Source organism: Carassius carassius, chromosome 43, assembly GCF_963082965.1.
Source record: "Carassius carassius chromosome 43, fCarCar2.1, whole genome shotgun sequence".
NCBI lineage: Eukaryota > Metazoa > Chordata > Actinopteri > Cypriniformes > Cyprinidae > Carassius > Carassius carassius.
This window is the reverse complement of record NC_081797.1, coordinates 12,060,553-12,085,050: the sequence shown is the minus strand read 5'-3', so window position 1 is coordinate 12,085,050 and position 24,498 is coordinate 12,060,553. Positions and strand designations below refer to the sequence as shown.

The 24,498-nt window shown below is 39.0% G+C and overlaps 1 protein-coding gene across 1 annotated transcript in view; it reads left to right on the top strand.

The window, feature by feature from the left end:
* The first annotated feature begins 7,632 nt into the window (after positions 1-7,632).
* Positions 7,633-24,498, top strand: part of LOC132125444 (galactose-specific lectin nattectin-like) — a 282,210-nt gene continuing 265,344 nt past the window's right edge. The window contains exons 1-2 of the mRNA XM_059536878.1: positions 7,633-7,656; positions 10,546-10,629. Coding sequence (XP_059392861.1) covers positions 7,648-7,656; positions 10,546-10,629 — 93 coding nt within the window. The 5' untranslated portion in view covers positions 7,633-7,647. The remainder of the gene's footprint in view (positions 7,657-10,545; positions 10,630-24,498) is intronic.

The window sequence follows — 24,498 nt, the reverse complement described above, 5'->3', positions numbered from 1 at the left end:
TCCAAAGCAAAAAGTCCATTGTAAATCCAAAACAAAAAGTCCACTGTAAATCCAAGTTTAACTTCAGAAAACAATTAACAAAACAAAAACAAAACTGTTCAAAGTCAATATTTGACAAAAACAAAGAAAAACACAAAGGGGAAAAAATAGTTACATGGTTGGCTACTAATCCAACGAAGCACACCTTCCCTCCCTTCCAAACATTTCATCTGTTCTTTTATAGTTTTGACCACCTACTTCCTTTTCAAACTGACCAATCATAACTCTTCATCAGTTACTAGCTGTACAATTAATGTTTCACAGTGTACTTACAATCTTACAAACAGTACTTATATAATATATGTAGTTTAACAAGTTACATTAATATTTAGAAACTTTCAAACACATACACCGTCATGACATTTAGGTCTAAATATTCTTAATAGACCAACTCCTCCCCTTCAGGATGTCATATAATCTGTTTCCTGTTCGCGGGCCCCTCCTACTAGGCACTTCCAGGAACCGGTAAGACAAAGAAACAAACATTAATATACAAACAGATTTTGTACAACTTCACCTGCATGCTCCACTTTGATGACAGTCACCATGGAATGTGCACCTTTCATGTGACTGCCACTACAGTAAAACAAACAAAATAAAGATCTTACAAAACCATGTGGAGTGTGGTTCTTTGTATTAGCACATGTGTGCTACATCACACATATTTACTATGAAATTCTAAATTCATTTTGTTCCTGAGTTGGGCAGGTCATAATCTTTAAACATGGAGTTGTCTCACAACAACTACTTTTCACTTTGTCTTGTCATTGAAGTAATGTGTTTATAGGCTAGATATGAACGATCATTTGAAGCATATTGTATGTTTTATAAGCAGTGAATTAAGCATGTATTTGACTGAAATTACACAATTGTCAGCAAACTGCATGTGTAGCACAGTGAATGTCTATGATAGTCAACCAATGGGATGCTACATTTTATTCTTTCCGACATAAAATCACTTGAATATGATACGCATTATGGACCGAACGGTTCGTTGGACTAATTAATTAGGCTATATTTGGAAAATAAAAAAAAATTGTGAAATATAATGATATGCGTTCAACAAGGTAGCCCAATAACCCAAACAGGCAACGCCCCTGACACCCCCGAAGAATCAAAATTGGGAATCCAAAGTGCACTAAAACACCAGACCTGTTGGTTATTGGAGGATCTTCTATTTCTGGTCTGTTAAACGCATTAGCCATTTTGACACGAGCCTTCAGCGCGTACTGAGTGAGCGAGCGCCTTACTCTATAGTGGAAAACGTAGGTTTTAAGAACATGCTTAATCTAATTGAGCCCCGTTACAATATTCCTTTCACGCAGGGCCGGCCCGCGGCATAGGCGGTATAGGCAAATACTAAGGGCGCCACTCATCCATAGGGGCGGCAGAATGAGTGAACGAGTGATTTTTTTTTTTTTTTTTTTTTTTTTTACATATTTTTTTTTATAATAGGCTACTATTTAAAAACCATTAATTCGAAATACTACCCAAAAAAAAAGTCCGGCTCTTCAATCTTCCCCCGCCCATCGAGTGCTTGAAGTGCGTCAGAAATAGAGCGCGCGCGATCAGTTGTTGGTAATTTGTTGTGTAGCGTGCCCTACGCCGCATCCAATGTAGACAGCACTGCTTTTGTTAACACACAGCTCGTAGAAACGGGCCTGGCAGCTCGCGCCAGTTCTAGACATGGTGAAAGTTTCCTGATTGTGACGGAAGGCCGAATTTACATGACACATTATAAATGAGCATAGTCTGCGATAGATACAGTGCCAAAAAGAAGAGAAGAGGATAAAGACAGAGGTAAAGAGATGTAGTGAATGAACAATTTATTGCATAGGAGTAAGATACTATAATTTCATGGCAGTTATTTTACCTTAAACTTAATGTTAGCAGTTGTTCTGAGTTCTGAGTCCCCAGACTGTGATTTTGTACAATCATGTCAGTTTTGAAACGCATTTTTTATTATCACTTTTTTATTAATGTTTTACTCTACAGTTGTGCAGTTTTGGGGGGATACAGTACAGGCCAAAAGTTTGGAAACATTACTATTTTTAATGTTTTTGAAAGAAGTTTCTTCTGCTCATCAAGCCTGCATTTATTTGATCAAAAATACAGAAAAAAATGTAATATTGTGATATATTATTACAATTTAAAATAATTTGTTTTCAATTTATTATACTTTAAATTATCATTTATTTCTGTGATGCAAAGCTGAATTTTCAGCATCATTACTCCATTCTTCAGTGTCACATGGACATCCGGTCTATCACATGATCCTTTAGAAATCATTCTTATATGATGATTTATTATGAGTGTTGGAAACAGTTCTGCTGTAATGTGTGTGTGTGTGTGTGTGTGTGTGTGTGTGTGTGTGTGTGTGTGTGTGTGTGTGTATATATATATATATATATATATATGCTAAATCATGAACACAATGACAGGGTGAAATGGGCTGTAATGCATGGGGCGCCAGGTAAAATCTTGCCTAGGGCAGCAAATTGATCAGGGCCGGCCCTGACTTCACGAGCCCATTTCAGACAGACCGTAATTCCTGCTTTGTTCCAAAAAACATAAGCCCTATAGAGAACCAATTGAGTAAAAACACACTCAATATAAAGAGTTATAGAGTTCCATATAAAAAGTTACATCTTTCTATTTGTTCATAACTACTACAATAATATAACATTTTCATTTTTTTATATAAGGAGCTGTTTTTGTTTTATACAGTATGCTGCTAAGAAAACACCATAGAAGATGGGTAAAGAATAGCTCCATCATTGTTCAATGTAAAAAAACATACTTTGTTAGTTTTAATAAATAAAACATTTTTTAAAAATCAAGGAAATTTATCTGCCAATTTTTTTCTTTTTGCTGTATCTAAAACGTACCGAACCGTACCGAACCGAACCGAGACACCAGTGTATCGTATTGAACCGAACCGTGAATTTTGTGAACCGTTACACCCCTAATATATATATATATATTTCATCAGCCTTTACTCCAGTTTTCAATGTCACATAATCCTTCAGAAATCATTCCAATATGTTGATTTACTTTCAATGATGTTCTTTTTATCTTTCTATTCATCAAATAATCCTAAACAAAATCACAGGTTCCAAAAAAATATTAAGCAGTAAAACAGTTTCCAGCACTGGTAATAAATCAATATATTATATTTGCATCACAAAATAAATTATATAGGTATGTATTATATATGTATAAATAACCTCTGACACAAAGAAGAGTGAAAACTCCTAACATAACCGCTAAGTTACTGAACATCTGAACATAACGAACCAAATGCACATTGACGGATCTTCTTTCATCTGTTCTGCAAAATGTAAATAAATGTGTATTTCTGCAAGAGTAAATATTGTGGAAATATCATTATTAATTGTGTCTAGGCATAGGGGGTCATCATGTGACACACAGCATCAACAGCATATTGTCAAATTATTATTAAGCATTATTTTTTTTTTTTTATTATTATTTTTTTTCATTTTTATTAGAAACATTCTCAGAAGCATGAACTATATAATGAAATATCTGGATTCTCACTTTTCATAAATTGTTAATAATGATAATATGCGATGGTCAAAGTAGCCTAATTATGTAATTTATTATACAAACCTGTCTGTTTACTTAAGTAATATAGGTGTCATGCCATAACATTTTTAATATGACTTACTTTATATTAAATGTGAATTTAACATTGAAAGTCAATGTGATATAAAAACTGCTGCTAATCTTTCATTGTTCAAAAAGAGAGCAAATAACATTTACATTATCAAAGATCATTTTCACTGACAGTCTATCAATCACTCTCAGAAACTCCCATTAAAATCACTGAACCTGTTAACACTGTGAAATCAATATCTTATTTACAGATTCGTACACACACATCTGCACTTGTTTCTGAAGATTCGCCAGAAAGAGGTCTCCAGTCAGGAGCGAGTGAAGGAAGCACCGGCATTTCAGCGATGACTCATCGGAACACCTCTGATTGGCCAATGCTTTCATAAGCTCAACAGAATCTTGTGTGATTGGTTATAATGCGCACTGCTGTAAAAACGCGTCTGGCTCACCGCCAGCCAGCAAATGCAGATCTGAATTTAGAAGCTGATGATATGACTCGCTGAGTTCTCACGCCGGTGTGATTTTATCAAATATAGAAAATATTAATCGGCTATTTTTTGTCTTTTGGAAGCTGCATTCAACTTGACTCCCCTCTGTTATAAGTCACACGTACAACAAACTAATGTCAAAGTGGTATTGTGTACTGTAATCGAGTGTAGCCCAAGTTATACCTGTTGAACCATAGACAGTGCACGTGGTGTTCATCCAATACAGATCTTCATCGCAAGCTAATAATAGCCTTTGCAGATTTGCTTTCAATTCAGTTGCAGATCCAACCACGTCTTCAACGCTCTTTCTGTTCTTAAACGTTACAACTCTGAGTGAACCGTTTCAAACGCTCAGCGCGCGCTGCAGTATACTGAACGAATCATTCAAACTGATTCACAAACCAATTCACTGGTTAGCTAACTAGCTTGAACAATCTATTGAACAGAATTGACTCAAAAGAATCAATCATTCGCGAAAGAGCATCGCTCATTGCCCCAGAGAAAAGTAGACGGCGCGTTTGGATCAAACTGAAACATTTATAACATTTATTGCATTAAGATAAAGTAACGAGAGGAGCGTGGCCCACAGTAACGAAATACAAGTACATATTTTTCCCAAAAATATTACTCAAGTAAGAGTAAAAGTACCCATCTTTAAATATACTCCAAAAAGTATTAGTTACCCAAAAAATTTACTCAAGTAAATGTAACGAAGTAAATGTAACTCGTTACTACCCACCTCTGGTCTTGTAGAAGACTTTTGCGTAACACTTAAGGTGACATTTTCCAACCCTTATGTTATATTTAGAAATATGACAGTTATGGGGATTTATGCAACAGTTAATGGGTTTTAAGGGATACTTAAGAGAAATTCTAAGGCTTTACGACGTTTCACCTAAAGAAACCCTAAAGTAACATTTAAGGAATATTTTATACAACACCCTTAAGTGTAAGGGAAACTCTGAAACTCTGTGGACTCTGAAACCTGATTAATTATCCTTGGCTACCTGTTCTTATCTATGCCGGTTCCTGACTTCGTATGCCAAATTGCCCATCTGTTTGTACTTATCTGAGTTCTCTACGAACATCTGCCTGAGTTCCCTTTGATGCCAGCCTGAGTTTGTATGCTGTTCTCTGTTTAATTACCTGTGTTATTAAAGGGATAGTTCACTCTCATATTAAATTTTGGTATGTTTTAGCTTACCTCAAGGACATCCAAGATGTAGGTTTCTTTGTTTCCTCGGTATTTCCCATTTTGATATTTTTAGGTCCAACCGTTCTTGTCTGTGACTCACATAATGGATGTCTATGGTCACCACCTCAAAGAGCATGCACAGAGGAGTCAAAATTAAACAATTCCCCATCATAAGTACACATTGATGACCTAATACACGAAACGAGCGGTTTGTGTAAGAAAACGAACAGTATTTATATCTTTTTTACCTTTTGTACACAACCATGTCCAACTGATCTGAGTTCGCGAGTGCTTCCCGATGTGACGTGCACTCGCGCTCAGGCTTAGTCTGCGCAAGCGCGGAAAGCCCCGGATGTGATGTCTCGCGCATGCACATCACTCATTGTTTACCACACGCTACGCTTTCAATCTGCACTGTCTGAAATATAATGCAGTAATTGTATTAAATTAATGTTTATAATGCACCCTATAATCGTTGCGTTTATAATAAAAATACAACACATTACTCACTCTATTGACAGCGTGCCATTGGGTCCCTCTGGCATTGGACGTCGCCTCCAGTTTATACGTGGCACACTAAACACAACGTGCAAAACGCTGCGTCTCAACAGCGGAGAAAAATCAGGATCGTCAGGCAGGCGTGTGATGTGATACTGTCAACGTCCTCGTCGTCATCTTGTAGTTGTTCCATTCATGACAGCATATGCTCTCCACTTCTGTTGGCATCTCACAACACTTGCTACACCACCAATTTTGAAGAGATCTCTGTCTCTGAGGCTTGAAGCCGTGCTGCTGCAGCGGATCGCTCCTGAGTGTGTATTCTGTTTCAAATAAATATGGTTGTGAAAAAAATTCAACGTTGTCTATGGATATATTGAAATCGTCTTCCATTGCAATTTCCTGTACGTCTAAATATGTTTAGATCTTCACAGTGAAAGGTAATACTTCCGAAATCTGTGTAAACCATAGGCAGTAAGTGTAAACAATGAGTGATGTACACGCGCGAGAGATCGCTTCCGGTGCTTTCCCCGCTTGCGCAGACTAAGCCAGAGCGCGCGCGCGCACGTCACATCGGGAAGCACTAGCGCACTCAGATCAGTTGGACGTGGTTGTGTACAAGAGGTAAAAACGATATAAATACTGTTCGTTTTCTTACACAATCCGCTCGTTTCGTGTCTTAGGTCATCAATGTGTACTTACGATGGGGAATTGTTTAATTTTGACTCCTCTGTGCATGCTCTTTGAGGTGGTGACCATAGACATCCATTATGTGAGTCACAGACAAGAATGGTTGGACCTAAAAATATCAAAATGGGAAATACTGAGGAAACAGAGAAACCTACATCTTGGATGTCCTTGAGGTAAGCTAAAACATATCAAAATTTTATATGAGAGTGAACTATCCCTTTAAACTGCTGCAGATGGATCTAACTGACTCAGCCATGTCATCACAATAGTAAAAAAAAGTTTAATGAGTTGTTTTATTATTATTATTATTTCTCTCTCTCTTTCTTTTTTTAGAACATGTTATTAACTAACTATCATTTTGCTGTCAACAAGTTCACATAAAGGGTCTGTCATTCAAATTATATATGTTAACTGTACCATTTTGAATTTTGGTGAAAACTTTCAAGCTTAAGTGAGTCTCCACCAATTCAGGCCAACAATTGTCAGAAGCTTTTGGATTGACAGAAGGATAAAAACATACTTTAATGCAAAAATTAAACATTTAAAACACTGAAACTGAAATGTTGGCACTTACAAATAATATTAGCTCCTTTATCAGTGACTGTCACTTATGACTATTTGTATAGATAAATCTTTGTTGGTCTTGCTGTTTTTTCTGTCAACTCCTTATCTTAGATTTGTTCGTGAGTATTGAACAAACAGACCACATCTCCAAACAGAGAGTTGTTTACAGATGATATCTTCTCATACTTTCTGTGACTCTTTATCTATATAATCAGGTTTACAGTTTGTGTACAGTATATGTATCATCCTCGTGACTTAAACAGACATTAAGTATAAAAGCAGGGCTCTTTCTAGAGCTTCATGGAATCTTTACTGACAGTCCAAAGGCAACGATCTGAAAAACCAAGGTGAGTTTTTGGCACATCAGCCTGCTGAATAACAGTTCATGCTAAACTAATTTATTTATTTAATTTTTTTTATTATAATTTTTTAAGATAACATTGAGAATCCACAGTGAGCAGTGCTTATGAATTTTCAGGTTCCTTATGGCAGTGCTGAGATCTCTTCTGCTTCTTATCACTATTTATTCCATGATTAATGCAGAAGGTAACCAACACCTTTATTTACAACTGTAAAAAAAAAAAAAAAAAAAAAAAAAAACATTAAAATTTGAAGTCATTCTGTTTTGTGCCAAATCATTGAGAGGCTTCATTACAAAGGGGTGGACAGGAAATGTACGATATTATTGAACTGAATTTTGTCATGATTACTGAGGTTTCTGAAGACAGTAAAGACTATATACTGTGTTTATTAAAAGAACGTCTCGGTTACGTACGTAACCCTCGTTCCCTGATGGAGGGAACGGAGACGTTATGTCGAACGACATATGGGGTCTCACTTGGGAGGCCAATCATCTCTGAATTTAAGAGAAAACGCCAATGAAAATTGGCTAGTGGATTAACACACCTGAGCCACTCCCCATGCCAACGGGTATAAATAGGGCGACAGGTGCATCCACTCATTACGTTTTTCGGCTGAGGAGCCGAGAACGTGTCCCGGCAACAGCGAACGGTTCAAGGTTATGGCATGGGGACGTAACGTCTCCGTTCCCTCCATCAGGGAACGAGGGTTACGTACGTAACCGAGACGTTCCCTATCTGTCGGTCACTACGAGTTATGTCGAACGACATATGGGGTCCTATGGAAAACGCCACAACCTGAACATCGTCACAACCCTGTGGCGCTGCAATTGTCGACAAGTCCTGGCGTGCCACAAAAGCTACGCTTAAGGTCGTAACCTTCCCAAAGCCCCAGCGCAAATTCACTGACCTTGGTACCGAAGGGGCCAAAGGGTGAGTACATCGCTGCTGGAGAAGGCCACGCTGCTGTTCCGCCCACATAAAGTTAGTGGAAGGGATTTCAACCTTCAGAGAAAGATTGCTTCAAATCTTCCCTATTTGTTCTTTCAGCTGGCAAGACAATGGGGAAACGAGCCTAGGAAAAGGTCGCTACGGAGACCACATCCTACCCATAGGGAGGTGACATGTGGATATACCGATATGGACTGATCCAGGGGGCAGTACTACATATGGAAGGGGTCTCTGAGGCAGGTCCTACCTTGGAGTAGGGATGGAACGGCTGCCAGAAGAGACTGACAGAACGGGTCTGTCAAGGGAAGACATGGGTTTGAAAAGAGGGAAACCTTACCGTGGAAGAATACACATATGGGATTACCCGTAGGGAACCAAGCCATATGAACACCTAGCCCAGTACAGGGGCTGACCGGAACTCCGGGCATGCTAACTCCAGTACTGGGCCTGGCGACGGACTGCTCCGCCAAGTCTGACTGCCGAGGGTGCTGGAGGATGCTCGACCAGGGTACGCCAACCGGGGAACTCTACTGGGAGAAGAAAGGCGCTCACACGGGAAGAAACTGGCTCCACACGGAGGTTGTAAAACCTCGCAAAGGTGTTAGGTGTCGCCCAGCCCGCAGCTCGACAGATGTCTGCCAGAGAGGCGCCGTGCGCCAGTGCATAGGAGGAGGCCACACTCCGTGTGGAGTGGGCTCTCACCCCCAGGGGGCACGGCTCGCCTTGGGAATGGTAAGCCAAGGCGATGGCATCCACTATCCAGTGGGCCAACCTCTGCTTAGAGACAGCCTTCCCCTTCTGCTGACCTCCAAAGCAGACCAGGAACTGCTCAGAGCTTCTAAAGCTCTGGGTGCGGTCCACGTATATGCGAAGGGCTCTTACGGGACACAGCGACGCCAAGGCTGGATCTGCCTCCTCCAGGGGCAGCGCTTGCAGGTTCACCACCTGGTCTCGGAAGGGAGTGATGGGAACCTTGGGCACGTATCCAGGCCGGGGTTTCAGGACAACGTGAGAGTAGGCCGGCCCGAACACAAGGCACTCTTCACTTACCGAAAATGCTTGGAGGTCCCCGACCCTCTTGATGGAAGTGAGCGCGATCAACCGCTCTCTCCACCTGGGGAACATCCACGTACCCCCTGGCTGCCCCGCCGAGGGTGGTGAGGATGGAAGAGGGAGACGAGCGGCTTCTGGCCGTGAAAGGGGCCGTCCACGACTTCGTCGCCTCTTCATGCACCTCCGGGAAGAAAGGCACCGGAGCAGAACGAGGTTGTGAGCCGCGTCCCGCGCCGAGAAACCAATCATCTAGCCGCGAGGGCTCGGGACTGGGCGGTGTAGTCACCTCAAGCTGTGAGACGGCCCAGCAGAATCAATCGGCAGCTGCACGGGACAGGCGCTGCGGGAGGAGTGAGAGGTCCGTGGGGCGTGGCCCGGCGGAGAAGCTCTCACTGTAACCCTCAGATCTCCCAGAGCGCCAGCCGGCGGTCCTCTGCTCGAGCCAGAGAAACCGGGACGGGTGGCGACAGAGGGGTCTGCTGCACTCCCCTTGAGGAGTGAGAGACGCGATCGCAGGGCTGCCATGTTCATACGCCCACAGTAGACGCATGAATCATCCACGAGCGCAGCCTCAGCGTGTTGGACACCCAGACACTGCAGACAACGCTCGTGACCATCCACCGAAGACAGGAAACGACCGCAACCAGAAGGACACGGACAAAACGGCATCTTGAAAAAGACGCGACTCGCCCGTGATTTGCTCTTTTAAAAAAACTGTCTCTTTTAGCCGAAGCGCCCAGGGGAATCGCCGTGACAGGGACACCGCTGTACTTCTCCGTCACACCGACCAGGAACAGCTTCTTTAAAACAAAGATGAATGGCTTTGTAGTGACAGCTCTCATCGACTACTCGGCTCCGAAGCAAAAATCTAATGAGTGGATGCACCTGTCGCCCTATTTATACCTGTTGGCATGGGGAGTGGCTCAGGTGTGTTAATCCACTAGCCAATTTTCATTAGCGTTTTCTCTTAAATTCAGAGATGATTGGCCTCCCAAGTGAGACCCCATATGTCCTTCGACATAACTCGTAGTGACCGACAGATAGGGAACCCTAAAGTTTATGTATTGTTTAGATGAAAAATGCCCCAGTTGATGGACACATTTTGGAGTCATGCTACAAGTACTTCTCTGAGGCATTTAACTGGATCACTGCGGAGGTAATGTGTTGTAAGACTGCAAGACATTTCTATTTATTTAGTTTACTGCAAATAAATATGAAAAAGCAAATAATTAACCAGACCTTTGTCTTGATTACATTAACTGATTGTGGATTGACAATGTAACATCTGTCTTTTTAGAGATTCTGTCAAACTTATGATGCAAATCTTGCTTCTGTGCATAATAAATTGGACAATGATCATCTGCTGAGCCTGGTGCCTTCTTTCACATGTTTTTAGGTTGGTGCTCAGGATGGTGAAGAAGTTAGTTGCTCTGTTTTTTTTGTTGTTTTTTTTATAAAGATGACTTTTGTAGCATGGCCTAAAGGGATAAACATGAGGGAAAAGATTGTTTGACTTAAAAGCTAAACTATAATTGCTTTCTTTTTGTCGTCCTTCAGTATTTTGTAATGACTCTCTTCACTCATTAGGAAGGACAGTGGATTTGGAGTGATGGAAGTCCCTTTAATTACACCAGCTGGTGCTCTGGAGAACCTAACAATGTAGGAAATGAAGAGCACTGCCTGGAGCTGGCCCATAGCTGTAAGAATGCATTAGCTTTATTAATACTTTCAATAATTGTTTATCCTATAATGTCATATCATACTGTAATATAAAATGATTTTTACACAATATTTTATTTTGACTTTCACACCACTATAATGTGTCAAAGTGTCTGGTCTGTGTATCCCTGGGCGTCCACTAGAGGTCTCACTTCCCCGTATCATCACCCCACTCCAGTAACTGCATTTCACACAATCCTTTATCTGGAATAATCACTGGTCATTGCACACAGCTGTTCCCACTCACATTGTTTGCACCTGTCTATATATATGTTTCTGTCATTGTTATGGAGTCCTTGTTTCATGTCACCCTGTGTTTCGTGTTTCCTTTCGGACATTTATGTTTCATGTGCAGTCAGGGCCAGATTAACACTTTGTTGTACCCTGGGCAACAATATTCAAGGGCCCCATCATCACGACCCCAGGATCACCATAATATGGTCATATACAGAATATATTACTGTAATATACAGTAAATATAATCAATACTTCAAATTCTAACTGTCATCAGGTGTATTTTGATTTACAAATATTTAAATGCTCATAGAACTACAAATGCACTACTATGTCTCCTATCAAAGACATTCACTCACATATAATGCTATGAAAACAAAACACATCAGCATCTGTATAATCTGGTAAAATTGACCCACTACATTGAGAGGGAGGGAAATATCCTCCATTTTCACAAAAATGAATAAATAAGCAACCACTTTCAAACCATTATTTATTTAACAACATTTATTTCCAATAGAAATGTATTGAATTGATATAGCTATAACAGAAGACCACAGACAACACATCAAGAAACATTTTGGTCCTCAGCTCATTTTAAGCAGAAATCACCCTGACAGGGTGACCCTGTTTCCTCAGAATTCAACAAGGCAATCAAGTTATTAGTCCAACACAAACAATTTGAAATCTGCCAGTTTTCCCTCCACAACAATATACAGCATTTTAATAAAGCTGGCACCTCAAGGAAAAAATAAATAAATAAAATGCAGTATCACTGTTATCTGCTCATAAACATTTTTATCCTAAGCTCATTTTAACTTGTTTTAAAATAGAACAACAACATATCACAGCACAATTAACCAGTTAAACATTGTAGGGCTACATAAACATTTAGAAATCTGTCAGTTTCTCTGAAGAAGACAAGACAGAAATAAATGCTACATAATCTGGCAAAACACACAATTTTAGTCCTAAATAATGAGGAAGTGCATGTCCAATAGCTAAAATAGAAAGTGCAGAGCCGTGTCTGTGACACAATTTCTCTCTAGAAGACAAGATAAAAATAAATACTACAAAACCTGGCAAAACACACAATTTTAATCCTAAATAATGAGGAAGTGAATGTTTGCTTTCATTTGGCATCTTGAAGAAAAGTCCTGGCTAGCTGAGTTGTCCTCGTCGTTGACGGAAGCTGACTTAACAGAACTGTCGGCAACATTAACAGGAGTGAAGAAATTACCTATTTTAGGTATATACTTTACATTTTCTGCGTTTCTGATGTCCTTTTCCTTTTTTAATTTCCGCTTCGCGCTCCCATTTAGCTTCTCCATGTCAGATTTTTTTCTGTTGTAGCAACGCCTGACGTAACCCGCTCGGCGTAAAATTTGACATTTGACGTAACATTCCGCATGAGACTGACTCTCAACCGCTCTCAACTCACGTTCAAAGTCATAGGCAGCGCAGCGTCTCTCTGTGCAGCGCAAAAGCCCGTGTTGACAGTTTGTTTAATGTAAAGCGGGAGATTACCAGATACAGTATTTTGCTCGTGCCCTTGCTGCCCTGGGCCCTTTAGAGGTCTTGGGCCCCTGGGCAATTGCCCAGTTGCCCGTATGGTTAATCCGGCCCTGTGTGCAGTGGGTTACCTGTGATGAGTTGACTGATTAAAGCTGAGGTCTTAAACTCAAATTTTTGTTCCAACCCTGCTCCCACACACATACCATGTAGTTTTCAAATAGGCCTGAAGGACTTGCTGGATCAGGTGTGTTTAATTAGGGTTGGAGCTATACTCTGCAGGGCTCCGACCCTCCAGAGTTTTTTTTTTTTTAAAATACTTTATCTTTTGTTGTTTCCCTTTCTTTTCCCTTTTCGGGTTTATCTTCAGTATAAATTACTTTAATAAATGGTTATTTTGAGTTAACTTTGTGCGTGGCTTCCCCATTTATGTTAGGCTGCCCTGAGCCTGGTAGTTTGTAACATGATTCATTTGTATTAAATGACTGATCATCAGCCTGTATCAACAATGGCAACACTCTTCACATAACGAATATTTTTTATACAGAAACTTGTGGTTTAATAAAAGTTTTGTTTGTTTAAGAGTGTTTCAACAATGCCTTCCTAATATGTCTCCATGCCCGTGAACCTGTCTTTAATCTAACAACATAAAAAAATCTGACAATTTGGATTGGACAAATGACAAAAGTGGTGGATTAATTAATTTATTTTTTCAATTTAATTTCATCCCAGAGCCATTGGAGTTTGAGTCATAACTTTTATAAGTAGGGGAGAACCGGGGCGAAAGTAACGTGGGACGAAAGTAACAAAGCGATTTTCTCAGAGCCTATTACTGCATTTGCATTCCCAGCTATGACGGTATATTCAGCATTCAATCCTTGATGGACCTGAGAAATATCATGTGATTTCCTCATCATTTCCCGCAGTTAGGTCGGTAAAACTGTTTTCGAGTACAAAAAGTAAATTATTGAAGCGGTAATTTTTTTTAATTAGTTGTGTTGTTTTTTTTGTTTCATGTGTCACAGTAATGATCAATCTACAGGTTATTTAGTGCTTTAACACATCCTAAAGTTTGCATTATCAAAGTTTTTTAGTATAAAAGTAAATCAGGTTTAAATGCCAGGAGTTCCTGTCGGGACAAAAGTAACAGTTGTTACTTTTGTCCTGCTACAGTGACAAGAAGTATTTATTTTGTTCCGGTACATGCTATTCTGTGAATTTCTGTCTCTTGCATCATTTATTAAAATGTTTATGTCATATTATACCAAAAGAATATGTCTGAGTGAGGGTCAGAAAGACAAACTGTGGTCTGGTTTTATCCAGATGTTTATGAGAGAGCGTTTCTGGACATAGAGGAACATCTGGGCAGCTCCTACCTCGCATTTACCTTAGTTATATTTAGGTTTTAGCCATACCTTAGCTTTTACACCTCCAGCTATGAATTTGCAGTGTTTCCAGATGTTTTAATGCACATTTTGAATTTATGCATAAAAACAACTGGATGGAAACATGAATAGGCCTAATGTTACATTATGTTTAGAATTTATATTATGCCAATGTAATTTAATTATTATATTGTTCATTCTGTTGAAAAAATGTTTTATAAAAATACACTGAAATAAAAAAATAAAAAATAAAAAAATAAAGTTTGTACAGTCGGGTTTTGAGACATTTGATGAAACTTAAATTTAAAATAAAAATATAAATATAAATATGTAATTTAATAATTTTTTTTACAAAAATAAAAGACAGAATATGTTTGCAGTTACATATTTACAAGGTCATAGTCAGGTATACTTAATAAAAATAAGAGTAACAGAAAATAAATCTAGCTTATATTGTTGTGTTACTTTTAACCCACCAGTGTGTTACTTTCGTCCCAACCGATGGGGTCAAAAGTAACAATGTGCAACTTATGTTCAAATTGAAATTATACTGAAGCATTTCTACATTTCTACAAAATACCACCTGGTATTGATAGACCAGACTTATGAGTTATTGACCACAGCATAAATATATCTCTGTCTACAACATTATCTTTTAAAATGATGTTTTTCTGAAAAATGGTACTTTCGCCCCTGCTCTCCCCTACTTATAAAATATAAAAGTATTAATGAGTACTAATGAGTAAAAATGTTCCTTGTCATTTCTTGCTCCGCACATACACAAAAAAGACAACTCTGATACACATCTATATACATCATTAACAACTAGTTATTCATTTTAAATATTATATACACACTGCATATAATTACTGTAAATGTAGATGTCACTACCTGTAGATTGTGGTTGCCATTCCCGTAAATTACTGAACTCTGTGTGTACAGACCAAGATAAGCACTAAGAGGTGAATTCACAACCATATTTCCCTGCAGTACGTATATGGCAATCATTACAATTTAAGTGGCTGTTGGTGCTCTTAGCAGTTGACAAATCCAAATCTTTTATTTATTTATTTTTTTTTGAGTAAAGATGGAAAAAATGTACTCATCTCTTCTACTCCAGAGAAGAGGATATAGTGGCAGGAGGTCAGGAACACCACCCTGTTGAAAAAAAAACAGGGCAGACAATGTCTGGTTTTATGACTGGGGAGAAACAGGCAATGTATAAGGCCGTAACCTATTATAATGCACTACCTGTGCACTCCGCAGAGTCCCAAGGACTGACAGTCCAATAAGTCAGTCTCAGTTCTGTGGCTCTCCACTAGGTTGTTGAGCCAAACCATAGCACCAACAGTATAAAGCTGGTGATGCAATCCTGTATCATGATACATTTTACATTTCATGATAAAAGGAGCCCCTACCAAGCATTGAGTACATTAAATGTACAGTACAGTAAATTAACATACTTTTCAGAAGGCCAACAATTCACTAAAAGGCTTTTTTTTTATTTGTCTTATGAAGTATTCTAATATTACAATAGGAAAGTACAGAATGTGTACTTTCCTGGTTCATACATGTTAAATTTATTTTACCTACAGTCAAATAAGTAGTAACGCAAGGTACTTACCTGAAGTGTATGTACATAGTAACATATATGTTATCTGGCTCGGCTCGGTGTTTATCTTCAGTTCTCTCTTCACAGCAGTTCAGTCAGTGTACTTTTTGAGTACAGGAATTACTCCGGGATATTGGTTTGTTTGAACTCAGAGTTAACAGCTTATGTCATTTGTGTATTAATGCGTATTGGAGACGGGAACCGTTTAAAACGATTTTGTTCGATTTGGTGAACTGGTTCAAAAAGATCCGGTTACATCGAATGATTCGTTCGCAAACCGGATATCACAACCTGCTTTGTTTTGAACTCTCTCTCACAACAGACACGGAAGAGAAGACAATGCTGAATGCTGGAAGTCGTAGTTGTTGCTATTTTTAGACCAAAATGTATTTTCAATGCTTCAAAATATTCTAACTGACCCTCTGATGTCACATGGACTACTTTGATTATGTTTTTCTTACCTTTCTGGACATGTATAGTAGACCGTAAACACAGTTTCAATGGAGGGACTGATAGCTCTCGCACTAAATCTAAAATATCTTAAACTCTCATCCGAAGATCAATGGAGGTCTTACTGGTTTGGAACGACATGAGGGTGAGTTATTAATGACATAATTTTCATTTTTGGGTGAACCAACCCTTTAAGTACAAGTACTGTTGCTTTGATGAAAAAATACTCAATTACAAGCAAAAGTACTGGTGTCAAAACAGTACTTAAGTAAAATTAAAAAGTACTCCCCTCAAAAAATACTCAGATTACAAGTTAGTTACTTTTTATCTGCCGATATTTAGTTACCAAACAATATTCATCTCAAAGATCTATGTGCATGGAAAATAGCAACTTAGAACAAAATCCACTTTTATCTTATTGACAATGTTAATTTATTCAATTTTTCTCCACCGAGTTACGTCTTCTGCCATTTTCAGATTGATACAGAACTGATACTGATTCTGTATCAATCTGTGTTGTTGTTTGTTTATTTTAATTTTTCTTAGGAAGATAACTGACCCTTTACTTTCCTTTGTAATAAATGTGCTTATAAACCAAGAACAAGCTATTTATAGCTGTATTTATAAACTGCTTAGTATTGACTATTAATGTTAAGACAAGGCTTTATAAAGCATAAACTGACTATTTACTAATGAGTGCAGTTATTATAAAGTGTTACCAATGCATTTACTAATGTTAACAAATTAGACATTATTTTACAGTGTTATCAAATCCTTAAATGATTTATATGTGTTTTGTAATGATTTTATTGACCTACAAGCATTTGTGAAAGTTCTGCTTGCATTACAGCTTAGTCTTCATCTGTGAGCTGAACAGATTTACTGTTACATCCATGAGATTATGTAAATTCAAATAAATATCATGTCACAGGATGTCATAGGTCAGTATCTAATTAGTTTGAAATTATTATTTGCAGCACAAATAAGGTTTTTTTAGGATTTTTAAAAATCCCTAAAACTGTCAGAAAAGGATAAGGCCTAAGATATTTCTATGTGAGTGGCTACATTTATTTTTGTTTTTATAATTATAATACATTAACTATGAAATTATACAAAATGTATAAAAAAGTAAATAAATAAATAAATACGTACACACATAAAAAAAGCAGCCAAGATGAATGAGTTTCCTTTTTTTAATATATAAATTAAAATTGAAGACAGAAGCAGCTGGTCACTGGTAATGCTGTCACTTAATATTCAAATCCAGTAGATCCACTTCAGATTTATTTCTCAACAGTTCATGTTCACGTGGCTGTTTTCGTTTATATTCGCCAAGCTATTATGTATTTTGAAATAATCTTGTCCGTGATGTGTTCGTTCGTACGACGAAAGGCAGAATCCTGCAGCTCGAGAGATTTAAGTTATTGTGCCAGTCGCGCTTTCAAATAGTCTTTCACACTTAAACGGGTCACAAACACCTGCATTTAGCTTTTGTTGTGTTATAATGGGTGTATTGTGTGCATTTGTGGTAATATTTTATTTTAAAAAGCTCTTAAACAAGAATAAATTCGTTTGTTTTGAGCACATGAAACTGTACGCGCTGATCGGAGCGGTGATTTCAGATAGGCAGCCGCAAATATTTCATTTTCACACAAACAGTTCAAAAACATCTGAATTTAGCTCATGGTGTGTTCTAATTGGTGAATTGTGTGATATCGCTTTAATATTTTATTTTTAAAAGCTATAAAACAAGAATAAACTCGTTTTTTCTGGGCTCGTCATTCCACAGGCTCTGGAGCGGTGATTCATCTCTCGTCTTTCTCACGTATCACTGACCACACATCAATTATTAATGAGCCCTGACCCTGTAATAATCATATATGTTGGTTTAGCTTGTCAGTGTGAATTAAATCTAAGTATTTATTTGTATTTTTAACCGATTTAAAAGTGAAACTAAAAGAGAGTCTCCTCCCTTTTTTAGTCCGGGAATTGCACCTGTAGGGGCGCTATTTCTCTCAGACAATGGAAGTCTAAGCACATATACTCAAACAGAGGGACAGAGTGATGATATGATGTATGATAGTTTTTATAATTTTCTGTTATCCATACAGTGTTGTAAAGTCATGAAACTATGCATATTTCTTCAGAATGACTTTTTCATCTGTATGAAAAAATTCTTTGACGTGTTTGGAAGCTGTAATTTAAAAATACAATACAATTAATGATTCCCTTTTTACGGTCATTTCAAAAAATCACCACGGCAAAACCATTCAAGCTATCCAAAACCCATTCACAATTTAAGTTCCTCAATGTTTTTTCAACATGTAGACAAAGTTTGGTGTGTCAAGTGTACTTCTCCTCTGAGCACTATGCATTAATTCACAGCAGAATTTTCCCAAAAATCCATATTCAATTCAAAATAGCCAACTTCCTGTTGGTCGTAGCTGATGACTGTAAATTAGAAAGTTGTCCGTCTTGATAAGACCAATATATGTACTGAGTTTGGTGTCTGTAGCTAAAACTAACCCCCCCACTTTTGACAAAAGGTGGCGCTATATAGTGCCTCCTTCACACCCTTTTAAAAGCTTTTGCCATTGTCTAGCTGTCACTAATACTGATATGTGTTTCGAGTTTCGTGAAATTCTAAGTATGTTATATGCCTCAAAATCACCTGAAAAGTATTCCAGTTTGACATGTTGCCAACAATATTTTTAGATATCGATATCTGCCCAGCAGATTTATATAGGCTTTGTTTTAACATTATTCTGATGAAGTTTGAAGCAAATTGAGTAAAAATAAGATGCTGAATTCAAAGCATTTTGAAAATGACACACTTCCTACTGCCAGTTGGTGGCAGTATGTGTGAGCTATAAATCAACATTTCTGACTGTGATCCAAGGGGCACCGTAGAGCCCCTGTGCCACGCCCGGGTCCCAGCCTCTGCAGGCTCCTAAAGGCCACAGATTACAAAGTGTGCGCAAATTTTCAAGAGTTTTTGAGTATGTTAAGGACCCCAAAAGCCCCCACAACTTTGCGAAAAATATGAATACTAAACCCTAAATAGCCAACTTCCTGTTGGGCGGAGCCTATGACATGCAGTACGAAAGTTGTTTGGTTTGATGAGCTCTACATGTGTACCGAGTTTCATGTGTCTACGTGCAAGTATGTATGATATATGGTCCTCAGTATTCCAGGGGGCGCTGTAGAGCCCCTGTGCCACGCCCGTGTATCAGTCTCTGCCCTGCCCTAATGGCCGCAGGTTCCAATGTGTGTGCCAATTTTCAAGACTTTTTAAGCATGTTAAGGGCCCCAAAAGCCCCCGAGACGTTGGAAAATAATAATAATAAGAATAATAATAAAAAATAATCCTAAGGAAAACAATAGGCCTCTCGCCCTTTGGGCTTGAGCCCTAATAATAATAATAATAATAATAACAAATAATCCTAAAGAAAACAATAGGGCTCTCGGCCTCCAGGCTTGAGCCCTAACAAGAATAATCCTTAGGGGAACAATAGGGCTCTTCGCCCCTTCGGGCTTGAGCCCTAATAATAATAATAATAATAATAATAAATAATCCTAAGGAAAACAATAGGCCTCTCGGCCTTTGGGCTTGAGCCCTAATAATAAAAAATAATCCTAAGGAAAATAATAGGGCTCTCGCCCTTTGGGCTTGAGCCCTAATAATCCTAAGGAAAACAATAGGCCTCTCGCCCTTTGGGCTTGAGCCCTAATAATAATAATAAGAATAATAATAAAAAATAATCCTAAGGAAAACAATAGGCCTCTCGACCTTTGGGCTTGAGCCCTAATAATCCTAAGGAAAACAATAGGGCTCTCGCCCTCCAGGCTTGAGCCCTAATAATCCTTAGGGGAACAATAGGGCTCTTCGCCCCTTCGGGCTTGAGCCCTAATAATAATAATAATAACAAATATTCCTAAGGAAAACAATAGGGATCTCGCCCTCCAGGCTTGAGCCCTAATAACAAATAATCCTAAGGAAAACAATAGGGCTCTCGCCCTCCAGGCTTGAGCCCTAATAATAATAATAATAACAAATAATCCTTAGGAAAACAATAGGGCTCTCGCCCTCCAGGCTTGAGCCCTAATAAGAATAATCCTCAGGGGAACAATAGGGCTCTTCGCCCCTTCGGGCTTGAGCCCTAATAATAATAAGAAGAATAATCCTTAGGGGAACAATAGGGCTCTTCGCCCCTTCGGGCTTGAGCCCTAATAAACGGAGCAATTCCAATAGGGTCCTCGCACTGCAATGCTCGGGCCCTAATAATAATAAGAATAAGAATAATCCTTAGGGGAACAATAGGGCTCTTCGCCCCTTCGGGTTTGAGCCCTAATAATAAGAATAATCCTTAGGGGAACAATAGGGCTCTTCGCCCCTTCGGGCTTGAGCCCTAATAAAAATAAGAAGAAGAATAATCCTTAGGGGAACAATAGGGCTCTTCACCCCTTCGGGCTTGAGCCCTAATAAAAAATAATCCTAAGGAAAACAAAAGGGCTCTCACCCTCCAGACTTTTTAAGCATGTTAAGGGCCCCAAAAGCCCCCGAGACGTTGGAAAATAATAATAATAATAATAATAATAATAATAAGATTAATAACCCTCCAGGTTTGAGCCCTAACAAGAATAATCCTTAGGGGAACAATAATAATAATAATAATAAGAATAAGAATAATAAAAAATAATCCTAAGGAAAACAATAGGCCTCTCGCCCTTTGGGCTTGAGCCCTAATAATAAAAAATAATGCTAAGGAAAACAATAGGCCTCTCGCCCTTTGGGCTTGAGCCCTAATAATAAAAAATAATCCTAAGGAAAACAATAGGCCTCTCGCCCTTTGGGCTTGAGCCCTAATAATAATAATAATAATAATAAAAAATAATCCTAAGGAAAACAATAGGCCTCTCGTCCTTCGGGCTTGAGCCCCAATAATAACAAGAATAATCCTTAGGGGAACAATAGGGCTCTTCGCCCCTTTGGGCTTGAGCCCTAATAAACGGAGCAATTCCAATAGGGTCCCCGCACTGCAGTGCTCGGGCCCTAATATTAATAAGAATAAGAATAATCCTTAGGGGAACAATAGGGCTCTTCGCCCCTTCGGGCTTGAGCCCTAATAATAAAAATAATCCTTAGGGGAACAATAGGGCTCTTCGCCCCTTCGGGCTTGAGCCCTAATAATAATAATAAGAATAATCCTTAGGAGAACAATAGGGCTCTTCGCCCCTTCGGGCTTGAGCCCTAATAAAAAATAATCCTAAGGAAAACAAAAGGGCTCTCGCCCTCCAGGCTTGAGCCCTAATAATAATAAGATTAATCCTTACGGGAACAATAGGGCTCTTTGCCCCTTCGGGCTTGAGCCCTAAAAATAATCCTAAGGAAAACAATAGGGCTCTCGCCCTCCAGGCTTGAGCCCTAATAATCCTAAAAAAAACAATAGGCCTCTTGCCCTTTGGGCTTGAGCCCTAATAATCCTAAGGAAAACAATAGGCCTCTCGCCCTTTGGGCTTGAGCCCTAATAAGAAGAAGAAGAAGAAGAAGAAGAAAAAATAATCCTAAGGAAAACAATAGGCCTCTCGCCCTTTGGGCTTGAGCCCTAAAAATAATCCTAAGGAAAACAATAGGCTTCTCACCCTTTGGGCTTGAGCACTAATAAATAATAATAATAACAAATAATCCTAAGGAAAACAATAGGTCTCTCGCCCTCCAGGCTTGAGCCCTAATAATAAAAAATAATCCTAAGGAAAACAATAGGCCTCTCGCCCTTTGGGCTTGAGCCCTAATAAGAAGAATAATCCTTAGGGGAACAATAGGGCTCTTCGCCCCTTCGGGCTTGAGCCCTAATAATAATAATAAGAATAATAATAAAAAATAATCCTAAGGAAAACAATAGGCCTCTCGCCCTTTGGGCTTGAGCCCTAATAAACGGAACAGAAACAAGAGGGTCCTCGCACCATCGGCGCTCGGGCCCTAATAATCCTTAGGGGAACAATAGGGCTCTTCGCCCCTTCGGGCTTGAGCCCTAATAAGAATAATCCTTAGGGGAAAAAGAGGGCCCTGCGCCCATTGGCTCGGGCCCTAATAATTCATCATGGTTATAAGTTTAAGAGTATGATTATTTATAACACAATGAACACCATATTAAATCTACTTAATTTACAGTATAATGGACTGTATCATATCTTGACATTGTTTATTTCAGATCTGCACAGTATCTTATTACAGCTTGTGAGTGGTTAGATGTTGAGTGTTACTTGAGTGTTTCCTTTGGAGCTAATGATAATTGATGTGAGCTTAATACTCTTATCTGAAAAAAAATGCAATCTTTTATATGGTTACATTTTATTTTGATGGTCCCCTTAATCAGTCGATTATAAGCAGCTTTGCCACTACATCCCAACTAACTCTCATTAGAGTATTAGTAAGCTCAAGAATGGTAGAATCTAGTATGGTAGAATAAGTTGACGTACTTGCAAAGACACCTATGTCAGTTTATCTGTTGGTTGACCATCAAAATAAAGTGTTAGCATATATTTACAGTAGCAGACATAGTAATACTCCAATGACCGCTAGTTGATATAGTTGCAGAGTTACCCAACAGCTATCTAAGGGGTACCATCAAAATAATCAAACTGATATTACAGTTTTTCTGAATTGCTAAAACACTAAATCCCATTGTAAAAACTAAACTGGCAACTGCCAAAACCCTTTTATCAAATCAATCACACTGTTGTCAAAATCTTAAACACTATTCATCTGTTTAGGACACAATTTGCGAATCTGAATCGCCCTTTTACCAAAACTCTAAACACATTCTCAAACACAGAACACAACTTTGCAGTGTCATACACTTGTACCCAGAATTATGCACACAGGCTACAGAAGTTAAACACAACTAAGGCCCTGTCCACACGGACACGGGTATTTTTATAACTGTGACTTTTTTTACGCGGTTCGGCCTTTCATCCACATGAAAACTCAGTTTCAGGGCACCGAAACCGAACATTTTTGAAAACTACGGCCAGGGTGAGCATTTACAGAAACGCTTGTTGCAGTGTTGTCGTGTGGACAATATAACCGGGGTTTTTGCCTTGCGACGTCAGAGTGTGCGCCGTTATCCGCTGTGTTTGACTGCTTCTGATTGGCCAAGGTGACTTTACGATTTGGGTTATATCGCCGCCTGCTGGTGTGGAATGCTCTTGACAGCGCTTGATAGCATGTTTTTGCGTTTTCATGTGGACGGGATTTTTTTTTAAATGCAGGAGGAAAAACTCCGGTTATAAAAATACCCGTGTCCGTGTGGACTAGGCCTAACACACTGTTCTCATCCTTTACACACTACCACTCAAAATTGAAAACACATGTGTCCAATCAGTGCACACAATCAGAAAACAGTATTTAAACCTAGTCAAATGCAAATGGCATGAGTTGATCCCACAATGGAGCAGAACAGAGGAAGAGGTGGAAGAGGAAGAGGAAGAGGAAGAGGAAGAGAAAGAGAAAGAGAAAGAGGAAGAGGAAGAGAAAGAGGAAGAGAAAGAGGAGTCTGTGTCAGAGGTGGTGGGCGAGGACAAAGACCAAGCAGATCAATAATTTCAAATGACATTCGAGCAACTGTCATAGATCATGTTCTGGTGCATGGCATGACTATGAGGGAGGCAGGGCACGTGTGCAACCAAACCTAAGCAGGTTCTCAGTGGCTTCTATAATCCGGACCTTCAGAGAAGAAAACAGGTAAAGTATACTTGTCTCAGAAAGGGGACAATGACACATAACTTTTCCATGGTACTGTGTTTTGAAAACATTTACTGAATAAAATGTGTATGTGTATACTTCTAACTAAATGGGGTTCTTTTTACAGAATTGAAAGACAGCCTCATGAGGGTGGAAGGACACGCATGTTCTCACAACACCAGGAGACACTTATTGTCGATATGGTCCCTCAGAACAATGCAATTCGACTGCATGAAATACAGCAGCGGATTGAAGAAGACAACGTACATTTTGAGGGAATAAATAGTGTGAGTCTGTTAACAATTGATCGTGTCCTGCAACGCAACAAGATAAGGATGAAACAAGTTTATCGGGTACCATTTGAGCGAA